Source organism: Nomascus leucogenys, chromosome 12, assembly GCF_006542625.1.
Source record: "Nomascus leucogenys isolate Asia chromosome 12, Asia_NLE_v1, whole genome shotgun sequence".
Classification (NCBI taxonomy): domain Eukaryota; kingdom Metazoa; phylum Chordata; class Mammalia; order Primates; family Hylobatidae; genus Nomascus; species Nomascus leucogenys.
The window spans coordinates 21,731,310-21,745,359 of record NC_044392.1 but is presented as its reverse complement, the minus strand read 5'-3'; the positions used below and the strand labels follow the sequence as shown (position 1 = coordinate 21,745,359).

Genomic DNA, 14,050 nt, shown 5'->3' with positions numbered 1-14,050 from the left:
TCTGCCTCCCGGGTTCACGCCATTCTCCTGCCTCAGCTTCTCCGAGTAGCTGGGACTACAGGCACCCGCCACCACGCCCGGCTAATTTTTTTGTATTTTTAGTAGAGACGGGGTTTCACCGTGGTCTCGATCTCCTGACCTCGTGATCCGCCTGCCTCGGCCTCCCAAAGTGCTGGGATTACAAGCGTGAGCCACCGCGCCCAGCCAACACTATGTTTATAAATTTTTTCCCTTATGTAGATATAGATGTAATGGTGTGCTCCATGCCACAAATGTCGGGTGAAATTAAACTTACGCTATTGTGCCTAATAGCTGAATAGATTATTTACTATTAGACATGTAATTAATTTACCAGTATATTTTTTCTTATACTTACAAAGTACTACTACCAGTTTTTTACTCCAGCCTATTCTTTACATTGACTTAATTGTACAGTTATGTATTGGTTGCTAGTTCTTTGGTAAGTTGAGCCCATCTTAAGATACAAATCTTTATACTACTTTGGTTATCATCTTTATTCTTTATTTTATTGTTTTTGACAAAACAAAGTTCAGTGTATTTCTTAAAGAATAGTGATAATTTATTTTATTTTATTTTTTGAGACAGAGTCTCAGTCTGTCACCCAGGCTGGAGTGCAGTGGCACAATCTCAGCTCACTGCAACCTCCACCTCCTGGGTTCAAGTGATTCTCGTGCCTCAGCCTAAAGAGTAGCTGGGATTACAGGCGTGCACCATCATGCCTGGCTAATTTTTGTATTTTTGGTAGAGATGGGGTTTCGCCATGTTGGCCAGGCTGGTCTCAAACTCCTGGCCTCAAGTGATCCACCCGCCTCAGCCTCCCAAAGTGCTGGGATTCCAGGTGTAAGCCACCGTGCCCAGCCAAAGAGTAGGGATAAATTTGAAGTGGAAAATCAAATGGTAATTCCTAGGAAATCCCATATGTGTAAGGTTTCTTGAGAAATTGAAAAAGTATGTTTGAAAGACCTGTTTTCCACACTTTGGACACAATTTGTCCGTATAAACGGCAGCTTGCCCATTTTTTTAGTCATAGGCAAAAACAGATAGATGGTAGCAATTATAATGCCTGTCTTCATAGACAAGAAGAATAAATAATATTGTCTCTCCCTAAATCTGGAGAAGGGTAGTTCATCTCTTTGAAATTCATGATTTATGATCGGTATTCTTTTATCATTTAATTTAATGCTTCTCCACTTCTAGTCTTTTTGAATGAATGTATATTGCTTTATCTCACTGATGCTTACTTTTCCTAAACAGTATGTGTTAACATACCATGTGGTAGCTAATTATGCATTCCTCTTTTAAAAGCTTATAAAAGCTGCTCAACATCATTAGTTATTAGGGGAATATGAATCAAAACCACAATGAGATAATACTTTATACCTAGTAGGGTGGCTATACAATAAGTATTGGCAAGAATGTGGAGAAATTAGGACCCCAATACATTGCTGGTGAGAATGCAAAATGGTACAGCTGCTTTAGAAGACAGTTTGGTAGACTGGGCGCGGTGGCTCATGCCTGTAATCCCAGCATTTTGGGAGACCAAGGCGGGTGGATCACTTGAGGTCAGGAGTTTGAGACCAGCCTGGCCAACATGGTGAAACTCCATCTCTAATAAAAATACAAAAATTATCCGGGGATGGTGGTGTGTGCCTGTAGCACCAGTTACTTGGGAGGCTGAGGCAGGAAAATCGCTTGAACCCAGGAGGCGGAGGTTGCAGTGAGCTGAGATCACGCCATTGCACTCCAGCCTGGGTGACGCATCGAGACAGTATCTCAAAAAATAAAATAAAATGAAATAAAATAAAATAGATAGATAAGGTAAAATAAATAAAATAAAATTTGGTAGTTCCTCAATAAGTTAAACATAGAGTTACTGTATGACCCAGGAATTCTACTTCTAGATATAATACCCAAGGGAATTTAAAACATGTCTACACAAAAACTTACACAAGAATGTTCATAGCAGCATTGTTAATAATAGCCAAAAAGTAGAAAAAACCCAAATGTCTATCAGCTGATGAATGGATAAAGTATTGTATAGTCATACAATGGACTATCACTTGGCAATAAAAAGGAATAAAGCCCTGATACATGTTACATGATGGTCGAACCTTGAAAACATTATGCAAAGTGAGATAAAAATAAGACACAAAAGCCACATGTTGTATGATTTGGTTTATGTGAAAGGTCCAGAATGGGAAAATCCATAAAGATAGAATTAGTAGTTGCCAGGGGATGGAGGGGGTCATATGAAGAGTGACTGCTAATAGGTACAGTGTTTCTTTCAGGGTGATTAAATGCTCTGGAATTAGATAATGACAGTAGTTGTGCAATTTTGTGAATATACTATAAACCACTGAATTGTACACTAAAGGAGTGAATTTTATGTATGTCGATTATATTATCACTTTAAAAAGTATAACAAAACTTATAAAGCAACTTTGATAAGAATATTCTATATTACTGGTATGTATTAGGTTTCAACCCTTCAGAGACCAAGATTCGAACACCTGATGGGAAAGTGTGGCAGGAGGCTGAGTTTCAAAACATGAGTAGAGAACTGTATCAAGATTTAGCACTTCACTTTGCAGGTGAGAATAGAGCTTTCTTATGTTTTGAGTATTTTGTCATACATGCTTCTAATTTATAATATTTACACATAAAATTGTCACCAAACTAACTATTTTCCTTCTCTAACTGCATGGCATACTGAAGTTGTGGTGGTTTGAGGCATAAGGCTCTCTTCGCCTCTAGACTCAGCTCCAGGGTTAAAATTAGCTTACATGGTTAATGAGACAGAAACTAGGCTATTTTTAAACTGAGGGACTTTCAGAGTTGGGACTGCCTGATTTGAAGGAAACATGGCAGAATTTAGTTGCAGTTTACTTCTGCTTAGGCCTCTGAGATCTTTGAAGTAGTGAGTAATTTGTCAGGCAGCAGGTAAGATACTTACATGAGAGCAAGATACCAAAAGAAAAATAAGTATTATAGGAAGAGAATAAGTTAGGAATTAGAAACAAGAGGAACCCATGGAAGACTGGGAGAGGGTAATAGGAAGGTCATACTAATAATGGTACTACCTACCGAATAGTATGAGCTTGGGCAAGATGCTGAGTGGTCTTTTGTATTTTTTACAGTTGAGGAAATGGAGGCTCAAAGAGTCATTTTCCTGGGGTTGGATAGAGTAATTAAGAATTGAAGCCAAGATTCAAAACCAACTCTGATTCTAAAGTGTGAGGTCTTTGTAATAAGCCCTCACAAAGCTTCTACTAATACATTTCTGTGGCATTAAGTGTCCGATCCAGTTTTCTTGCTATTATTATATAACACTCTATTCAGAATTTTTTTTTTCTCATGCGGAAAGGAAGAATAATGTAATAGTTAAGAGCCAAGATTTTGGAATCAGCTTTCAAGGCTTCCAGTTCTGCCTTTGTCAGTTATTAGTTGAGTATACTAGCTATGTTACATAACTTCTCTTTATTGGTTTTCTTGTCTGTAAAATAGGAATAATAACGATATACCTCATAGGATAGTATCATTATAGAGTAGTGGAATATGTCAAAAGACTTTCATATTCTGCCTTCTCTCTTGTTATGGTAGATGAACTATGATGTTCCTAGCTAAGACTAACCCATCTACTTGTTTTTTAGATTCTATTTGCTCTTATGTATTTAAGGATGTTACTTCAGCCCTGTTGCCTTTCTTTTGCATCATCAAGTTTTTCCTCTCTACCAGGTCATGCTCATCAACATACTATGTGATAACATGCTGTTATATCAGTCATTGTAAAAGAACCCCTCTTTTGGCATTACTTTTCTCCAGCTGCTGCCCTGTTTGTTTCTTGTTTTCAGCAAAACTGCAAAAAGTTGCCTTATGCTTATTGTCAATTTGTCTCCTCTCTTTCTCTTAAATCCTTTCTATAGGTGTTTGTCCGTATTTATCAAGATCATCAGTGACTTCCACATTGCTAAATGCAGTATTTAATACTAATTTGTTATGATCTGTCAGCAGCATGATTGATCACTTCTTCTTTGAAACTGTTCACTTGACATCTAGACTACTATAAGTATCTGGTTTTCCTCCTAAATCTAAGTATTCTTTTTCAGTTGTTTTTTTCCTAATCATCGGGATGCCCTGACCTCAGTCCTCAGAGCTTGGGCAGGCAGGCTGCCTGGCTTGCTTTCTTTCTTTCCCCTCTTTCTTTTTTTAAATTTCTTTTTTTTTTTTTTTACCTTCCCCCTTCCTTTTCTTCCCTTTCTTTCATTTTCTCTCTCTCCAGTCCCCCTCCGTCTACTCACTCTATTTTTCATTCTTTTTTTTACAGCTTATCTATCTGCACACAGGACAAATTTATCTAGTCTCAGGGCTTTAAATGTTCCCTGTTGCTAGTGATTCCCAAAGTAATGTCTTTAGCCCACACTTCCCCTCTGAACTCACTTGTATCCAGCTGCTACTTCCATGTCTCCCTTTGGATGTATAATAGATTTCTCAACCTTAATATATCCAAAATGGAACTAACTAAATAAATGTGGTCATGATATACCCCTTAAACCTGCTACTCTGGTAGTGTCTCCATGTCATTTAATTCTATCCCTCTAATTGTTCAGGTCCCCACTCTTGTCATTCTTGAGTATCACACCCCCGCCTCATATTTTGTATGTAATATTATCTGAAATATACTTAGAATATAATCACTTTCACCACTTCCATTACCACCACCTACATCAAGGCCACCATCAGTTTCCTATCTGGATTATTCTGGTAGTCTCCTCACTGGTCTCCCTCTATCTGCTCTTCTTCTAATGAGTCTATTGTCATAACTTGCTAAAAATTAATTTAGATTAATTTTGCTCATTTGTTCATAATCTCTCAAAACCTTCCATCTCACTCTTGAGTAAAACCTGAAATTCTTACAATGGCCTAGATGGCCCTGCATGATCTGGCCCTTAGTTATATGTCTCTGACCCTAGTTCCTACTATTCTTCTCTTTGTTCAGTCCACTCACACTGACCTGCTTGCTGTTTTTTTTTTTTAGATACTAGGTATGGTCCTGCTTTAAGGCCTTTACTTACACTTATTTCCACTCTACCCAGAATGCAGAACTCTACACATATTTTAAAGTACATTTATTCAGATCCGTAATTGAGGTTAATTTTTTAAGCTTAACCTGTGTAATCAGTTTATTTCTGCAAGTTGGATTTTTAAAAAATTAGTAATAATGTATATGTAAAATACCTTGACATGTTTCACTAGCATCATCATAAAGAGGCCTTAATTTAAGAATATTAAATTGAGTATTTTGTAAAGTTTTTATACAGAAATTTCTAAATGAAATAGGAATCTGTGAGAGTGCTCACCTCTGAGATTCTATAAAATGCAATGATCCTGACTTGGAAAGCATTTGTGAAACTAAGTAAATTTCTTAAGAGTTTCTTAGAAGAATAAATAAATAACAAAGGATTGGAACCCAATAGTAGAGTGGTGGTAATCTTTATATATTTTCCAATTCCTTTTTTCCATAAAAGGAGTTGATGTTGGTATTATGTGGGCCATAGAAATAGCCTCAATGTAGGTTTCTTTCTCCCTACCTGCAGCATATACTTTATACCAATTTTTCCTGTGGGGGAGGATAAGTGAGTGATGAGAATCATTGTTATATTTGCTGTAAATGTTTCTGCTTTTCAGATGATATTTCTATAAAGGAGAAACCTGCTGAAAAAAGTAAAGAGAAGAAAGTAGTCAAGCCAGTACGAAAAGTTCAAAAAGTAGCACAATTATCAAGTACAGAATGCAGAACAGGTTAGTTTTCTCAACATGTCCATCCTTTTTTTGTTTTTAATTAATTAATTTTTTCATTATACTTTAAGTTCTGGGATACATGTGCAGAACATGCAGGTTTGTTACACAGGGTATACATGTGCCGTGGTGGTGTGCTGTACCCATCAGCTCGTCATCTACATTAGGTATTTTTCCTAATGCTATACCTCCCCTGCCCCCGAGCCCCCAACAGGCCCCGGTGTGTGATGTTCCCCTCCCTGTGTCCATGTGTTCTCAGTGTTCAACTCCCACTTATGAGTGAGAACATGCGGTGTTTGGTTTTCTGTTCCTGTGTTAGTTTGCTGAAAATGATGGTTTCCAGCTTCATCCGTGTCCCTGCAAAGGACATGAACTCATCCTTTTTTATGGCTGCATAGTATTCCATGGTATATATGTGTCACATTTTCTTAATCCAGTCATTGATGGGCATTTGGGTTGGTTCCAAGTCTTTGCTATTGTGAATGGTGCTGCAATAAACATGTGTGTGCCTGTGTCTTTATAGTAGAATGATTTATAATCCTTTGGGTATATACCCAATAATGGGATTCCTGAGTCAAATGATATTTCTGGTTCTAGATTCTTGAGGAATTGCCACACTGTCTTCCACAATGGTTGAACTAATTTACACTTCCACCAACAGTGTAAAAACGTTCCTGTTTCTCCACATCCTCTCCAGCATCTGTTGTTTCCTGATTTTTTAATGATCACCATTGTAACTGGCATGAGATGGTATCTCTTTGTGGTTTTGATTTGCATTTCTCTAATGACCATTGATGAGTTTTTTTCACGTTTGTTGGCTGCATAAATGTGTTATTTTGAGAAGTGTCTATTCATATCCTTTGCCCACTTTTTGATAAGGTTGTTTGTTTCTTGTAAATTTGTTTAAGTTCCTTGTAGATTCTGGATCTTAGCCCTTTGTCAGATGGATAGATTGCAAAATTTTCTCCCATTCTGTTGGTTGCCTGTTCACTCTGATGGTAGTTTCTTTTGCTGTACAGAGGCTCTTTAGTTTAATTAGATCCTATTTGTCAAATTTGGCTTTTGTTGCCAATGCTTTTGGTGTTTTAGTCATGAAGTCCTTGCCCATGCCTGTGTCCTGAATGGTATTGCCTAGGTTTTCTTCTAGGGTTTTTATGGTTTTAGGTCTTACGTTTAAGTCTTTAATCCATCTTGAAGTTAAATATTACTATTACCAAAAGTTCTCATTGTTTGGCACATAGAAAAAATTAATACATTTTATATATCGTGTGTGTGTGTGTGTGTGTGTGTGTGTGTGTGTAAGGGGTAATTGACATAAACTGCCCATATTTAGAATGTATAGTTTGATGCATTTTCATAATTTTATACATCCACGAAACCATTTGTTCATATATGTTCATCAACATACTGAACACATCTGTCTTCTCTCCAGTTTTTTCTATTATTATTTTTAATATAAGTTAACCAGATTAAAGGTAATTTTTATGTTGTGAACTTTTCTATACAAGGGGATTGTTTCTGATTGTCACTGAATCCTTTCACTTATTCTCAAAAGAGAATAAATGTTGCACATCAGAACTACGGCGTTCCAACCAGTATTGGTCAGGTGGAACTCTGAATAGACCAAGAATGGAGAAAAGATAACTTCTCTAGTTGCATAACATTTTGGCCCTCATCCAGATTGCCCAGATTTATAACTAGCTTTGTTCCTTTGGTAAATGAGCTAATTTTAGTGTGCCTTGGTTTTCTCATATGTAAAATGGGAAAGCAGTAGTATTTATCCCATAGGGTTATTGTGAGAACTAGGAGTTAATACCCCAAAGCACTTGTTATAGTGCCTGGCACATGATAAGGACTCAACTGTTAGCTATGACTCCACTGATAATAGTAATTATTATTTCTGGCTATATTGAAAATGGCTATTTAGAATGTCATATTCATCTCAGTAAGTAATTTGGGCCAAGAGAATGGAGAAAGTTGGGAACCTGTCACTTTCAATTTGGAGACATTCTAAATTCATTCATTCATTATACAAATATTAATATTTTTGAATATTTGCTGTATGTGAGGTACTGTGCTGTACTAAACTTAGACAATACATTGGTAAGCAAGATGCATCTAGCCCCTGCCTTCATGGAGCTTATAGTCTTGTCAGGAAATAGTAGATATGTCATTACAATAAAGTATGATTAGTGCTGCGGTAAGAGGTCACAAGATGTTATGAGAACACCAGGGCAAAACTGATGGGATGCTGGTTTTTGATCAGGCATCTGTTTTTCTAGTCATACACTAATCAGTAGAATGGCAGATAACACATTTTGTGACACCCATTGTTAACTTTAGATGTCATAATAGAGTGACACTTGCTATATACAGATAAAAAAATAAAATGTTACAAAAACATGAGTTATCTGAGCATTAACAATTACATTTTATTTTACTTTATTTTTTGAGACAGAGTCTTGCTCTGTCACTCAAGCTGGTGTACAGTGGCACAATCTTGGCCCACTGTAATCTCTGCCTCCTGGATTCAAGTGATTCTCATGCCTCAGCCTCCCGAGTAGCTGGGATTACAGGCATGTGCCACCACCCCTGGCTAATTTTTGTATTTTTAGTAGAAATGGGGTTTTGCCATGTTGGCCAGGCTGGTCTTGAACTCCTGGCCTCAAGCAATCTGCCTGCCTTAGCCTCCCAAAGTTTTGGGATTATAGGCATGAGCCACTGCACCCAGGCAATAATTACATTTTTTAAAAGTATTGTGTTTCATGTGGCATTATGTAATACTGTCGTCAGAAGCATAGTTTGAAATGAAGCACAGGGGCCACTAAAACTTATGAACACTGATCTTGGATTGTATTCATCCAGTTTTGTGGTAGGCTAACTCTCATGTATGCATTGTGGCAATGAGCTAGATAGAGAGTCATTAAATGTGCTAAAGCTGTATTAATAGTTTATGTAGTGAAATTCCTTTTTTTTTTTAACCAGTGACTGTGTGTAACTGTTCCAGAAAGTTAGAATTTAGAAATAACCACTCAGCATATTCAGATGCCAACATGTATAAATAACTACCCAGTGTATTCATGGTTGCTTGTTTTTGATTCAGAAAATCAGGCTGAAATTGAAGAGAAGCCTGTTCTCTCACTTTACATAAGAACATCAAGTTTCTTATAAATAGATTGAGCAGTATACGTAAAACCCTTTAAATATTTTAGGTCAACTGTATAAGGTTAATAACAAGGTGCAAAAACATTTCTAAAGTAAACAGCACACATTAAAACTCACCTTTTTATAATTGATGTTTTTATTAAAATGATACTTCCATTTAAACTTATAAATTAAAGCCGTTTTTAAAGAAACTCTAAATGGAATGTCTTTTATTATAAATACAATAAAATAGCATCACAGACAGCTGGGAAAATAGAAAACAGATAAAACCACTATCCAGACCTAAATAAAGAACTAGTATTACTTTGTATGTTTCCTTACATTCATTTTAAAATTGTAATAGTATGTTATGGTAATCACTGTTTATTTAAATTTTTTTGTATATGTAAAATTTCATTGGTTTTTGCATCTTTTCACAGGAACATTTCTGTTGTTTCTTATGAAAATTGTCATTTGTAATGGCCACACAATATTCTAGTAGAAATAGTAACTATTCACCATTCTTCAGTATTTAGTTACTTCTGATACTATAAAAATGATACAGTCAACATTTTCATTTATTTTTTTCTTTCTTTTAGATTATTTATATTGTATAAATTTCTGTTTGTTGGATCATTGATCAAGGGCATGAATACTGTTGGGGTCCCCGAACATAATCCCATGTTTGCTTTTTTTTTTTTTTTTTTTTTTTTTTTTTTAAAGAAACTATACCCACTTATATTTCAGCAAGTAATGTGTAGGCAGAATGATTTTATTATTATTTTACCAGCATTGACTATTAATGTAAAAATGTTACAATAATTTAATTAGGCTTGAAGTGCTACTACATTATTTTCATTGTCATTTTGTTTCTTCCCTCCTTTCTTTTCTTTCTTTCTTTTTTTTTTTTTTTTTCTGAGACAGGATCTCACTCAGTGTCCCAGGCTGGAGGACAGTGGCATGATCATAGCTGACTGCATCCTTGAACTCCTGGGTTCAAGTGATCCTTCCACCTCAGCCTCCTGGGTAGCTAGGACTGCAGGCACGCATCACTGTACCCAGCTAATTTTTTTTTAATCTTAATTCTTTATAGAGACAGGATCTTGCTATGTTTCTCAAGCTGGATTCGAACTCCCGACCCCAAGCATTCCTCCTGCCTCAGCCTCTCAAAGTGCTGGGATTACAGGCATGAGCCACCATGCCCGACCTCTATTTCTTATATTACTTTGCATTTGAACACTTTTATTCTGTGTTTATTTTTTGTAGTTTCTATTTTGTAAACAGTCTTTTATTTCATTTCTTTTTAAGTCACTGTCTATTTTGAGATAATTGCTTAATTTTTAATTTCTTACATTCTGAAGCTAGTGGATGAAAATCTTTTTTTCTCCTGGTAAACAGCTGTATTTATTGAAACACTTATTTTTTTTAATTTTTATGATGGCCATTTAAAATGATTATCCTTTTTAAATGTTACTGTTTTGTACATAGAAAAGTAGTGTGTACTTTTGGTACGTATCTGTAAAATATAATGTGAAAGTCCCTGTAATATCATCCCCTTCAAAAGTAATCATTGTTAACTCTTTGTTATATGTTTCCTCCAAATTTTTTACATGTTCTTTGATTAAATCATTTTTTTTTTTTTTTTAGCAAACGTATTATTTTATCATGTGCCGTGCACTGTGCTAGATATTGGTAAACTAAACACTTGTTGTATGTTAAGACATATTTTTGTTTTGTCAAATTTGCTACCTTAGTTCTTTTTTTGAGATGGAGTCTTGCTCTGTCACCAGGCTGGAGTGCAGTGGGGTGCGATCTCAGCTCACTGGAACTTCTGCTTCCTGGTTTCAAGCGATTCTTGTGTCTCAACCTCCCTAGTAGCTGGGATTATAGGTACCCTCCACACACCTGGCTAATTTTTTGTATTTTTAGTAGAGACAGGGTTTTGCCATGTTGGCCAGGCTGGTCTTGTGCCTTAGTTCTTGAGGTTTAGGAATCATTTTTTGGTACTTAACTTTGAAAGCATTTTACATTTATTTCAGATGTGTGGGTAAATCAAGATATAAACAAACGGTTAACTGACTTGGGGAGGTTAGGGTTTAAAAATATCATTATATTGTAAATCTTTTGACCTTGACAGATGAGCATAAGATTAATAATAAAACCTGTGTGGTTGAGTAGATACATTTCTTACAATTAAAATTTAAGTTTTAATTTCAGTGCAATGTATTTTTTTTAGGTAGTAGTCATCTTATAAGTACATCTTCTTGGCGAGATGGACAAAAATTAGTAAAGAAGATTCTGGGACCTGCTCCCAGGATGGAGCCAAAAGAGCGAAGAACAGCATCAAGTGACAGAGGTGGAAGAGAAAGAACTGCTAAATCTGGTAAGTAGCTATAATTAAAATTGTTGAGAAAACAATTAAAAATTGCTATTAAGTACTTAGAGAAGGAAAAAGTACTCTTAAGAATGTGTTAGGACTTCACTTTATAATTTTGAATGTAGCTCAAAAAAGAAAAAAATGTTCTGTTGGGCTTGTTTATGGATAATATCTGCATATAGGTGTTACGTTCATCTTTTTGAAAAATTTTATGTCATATTAATTACATTTAACTGTCATTGTGAATATGAAAGCATTATTGTAATGAAATCATATTAGACTTTTAGGGACCTTAGAGAGAATCAAGTCCAATCTGGTTCATCCCAACATATTCAAGCAAACATGGACAAACATTCACAAGGTTGGATTTTTTTATTTGACAGATAGGAAACAGGCTCTGAAAGAGAAGTGATTTTTCCCAAGGGTTATGTAGTCAGTGGATGTCAGATTTGGTGGCAGAACTGTTTAGTTTGACCCGCAAGTCCACTGTTTTTCTCCTATCAAAGTTTCTTGAGTGAGTGCTATTTCAAATAACTACTTTTTTCATGAACAGTAATTTTGGGAAGTGAAATATAAATACTCATATGCCAGTTTTTCTTTTCAGCAGCCAAATTTGTTTCAATTTAATTTGAACTTCTGGAATGGATTCAGTAAGATGCAGTTGCAACTATAATTTGGCATATAGAAGTCAATGTACATACACAATACTTTGTATTTGGGCCGCTTCACTTTTATCTAGCTTGTAAATATGCTCATGTGTATTCTCAGTCTAAAGCCATGTTATCAGATATTTTGATGATAAAATGATTTTTTTTCTGTATATTTAAGTTTTTCCATCCTTCACTGGAGAGTTGTAGAGGCTTAACATTTATTCAACAAATATTTACTGAGTGCCCACTACATAGCAGGCACTGCTGTAATCTCTAGGGCTTCAGAATAAGCAAAATAGACCCAAATCCTTAGCTCTGTAGAAGAAGCATTCTAGTAAAAGGAATCATTATATTCTTCATATGTTTCTTGCTAAACTTTGCCCATTTTCTCTGGAAATAGAGTAAAATACACAAAATTTTAAAAATATTTGGGCATTTGTTATACAGATGTTTAAAAATGTAAATGTGATCAGATGAGAGACTAATTCTAATCTTTTCCTTGTATCAACAGGAAATATAAAGTTTCAGAAATCCTTTGATAAACTTATCTGAACATAGTGCCATTTCATGTAATTATGAAATGGGTCAGTGTAGAATTTTCAGAAAAACTAATATTTTCAGTGCCATTATTATTTGGCATATGCAGTCTGGTCTTTGCAAAGCTTTAAAAATATATTTTTTATGATTATTAAGGCATTTCCATTTCCTTGCTTCTCATTGGGATGCCTTCCTCTAAAAAGATTGTTGACTTTTTTTTAGCAGCCTTTTGAGGGGTTGTGGAGAGAGAGAAATGGTAACATTAAATATGTATATAAGAGAGAAATTGAAATACTAAATATTCATAGCAACCATAAGAGCTATCTTTTTTGTCCAGAAATATTTCAAACTGTATTTAAAAACAAACCAAGGAAATATAGTTTTTCAGAAGATTGGGATTCTTCTTTTACTGCTAAAAAGGGAGGCTTTTCTTTCCTTTTATAATGTTCTTCAGGAGACTGTAAGATATTTGAATTTGAGTTTAAGTAAGATAAAATGAAATACTCTAATTTTCTTGTTAATGCCGTTAAATCTTAGGAATGAGTATAGAATTTCAGTATATCACTAACAGTTCATACTTCGCAGGGGGTCACATTGGAAGAGCAGAATCGGATCCCAGGTTGGACGTTTTACATAGACATCTTCAACGAAACTCAGAACGTTCGAGAAGTAAATCTCGGTCTGAAAATAATATAAAGAAACAAGCTTCATCTCTTACAGATAATAAGCAGGAGGAAAATACTGCCTTAAATAAGGACTTTTTACCTGTTGAAATTCGTGGCATTCTTGATGACCTACAGCTGGATTCTACAGCTCACACTGCAAAGCAAGATACTGGAGAGTTACAGAATCAGAAGTCATCAGCACCAGTACATGCTCCTAGGAGTCACAGCCCAGTAAAAAGAAAACCTGACAAAATAACAGCTAATGAAGATCCTCCTGTTATTTCCAAAAGGCGCCACTATGACACAGACGAGGTACGACAGTACATTGTTAGGCAGCAGGAGGAAAGGAAGAGAAAGCAAAATGAAGAGAAGAAGGCTCAAAAGGAGGCTACAGAACAGAAAAACAAACGATTACAAGAGCTCTACCGGAAGCAGAAGGAAGCCTTTACTAAAGTAAAAAATGTGCCTCCTGAGCCATCAGCAACTAGGCGACTACAGGAAACTTACTCCAAATTGCTACTAGAAAAGACCTTGCTTGAAGAGCCATCTCATCAACACGTTATGCAGGAAACACAGGTAATAGTAGTGACATATACAAAGGAGAGTCATTCATGGTTAGGAAATGCTTATTTGCTATACTATTTAACAATTACCCATCATTCCTAGTATGCTCGGATAATACTTATAATAATCATGGCCTTCATGAAATGTATTAAATATGAGGAGTAATGTGATAAATGTGATGGAAAATAAAAGCTGAATTAAGAATTTCCTACAGTGATTGTTACTGATTTATTTTCCTCTCATCATTGCTATTAGTTACATCCCTGCATAGTTTTCATTGTAGTACTGAACAAATA

General features: G+C 35.6%; 1 protein-coding gene across 5 annotated transcripts in view; it reads left to right on the top strand.

Moving 5' to 3' along the window:
• Positions 1 to 14,050, top strand: part of CEP350 (centrosomal protein 350) — a 175,956-nt gene that overhangs the window by 47,289 nt on the left and 114,617 nt on the right. For all 5 annotated transcript variants that reach the window (XM_030823922.1, XM_030823923.1, XM_030823921.1 and 2 more), the window contains exons 7-10: positions 2,499 to 2,612; positions 5,707 to 5,820; positions 11,198 to 11,344; positions 13,111 to 13,766. In XM_030823922.1, coding sequence (XP_030679782.1) covers positions 2,499 to 2,612; positions 5,707 to 5,820; positions 11,198 to 11,344; positions 13,111 to 13,766 — 1,031 coding nt within the window. The remainder of the gene's footprint in view (positions 1 to 2,498; positions 2,613 to 5,706; positions 5,821 to 11,197; positions 11,345 to 13,110; positions 13,767 to 14,050) is intronic.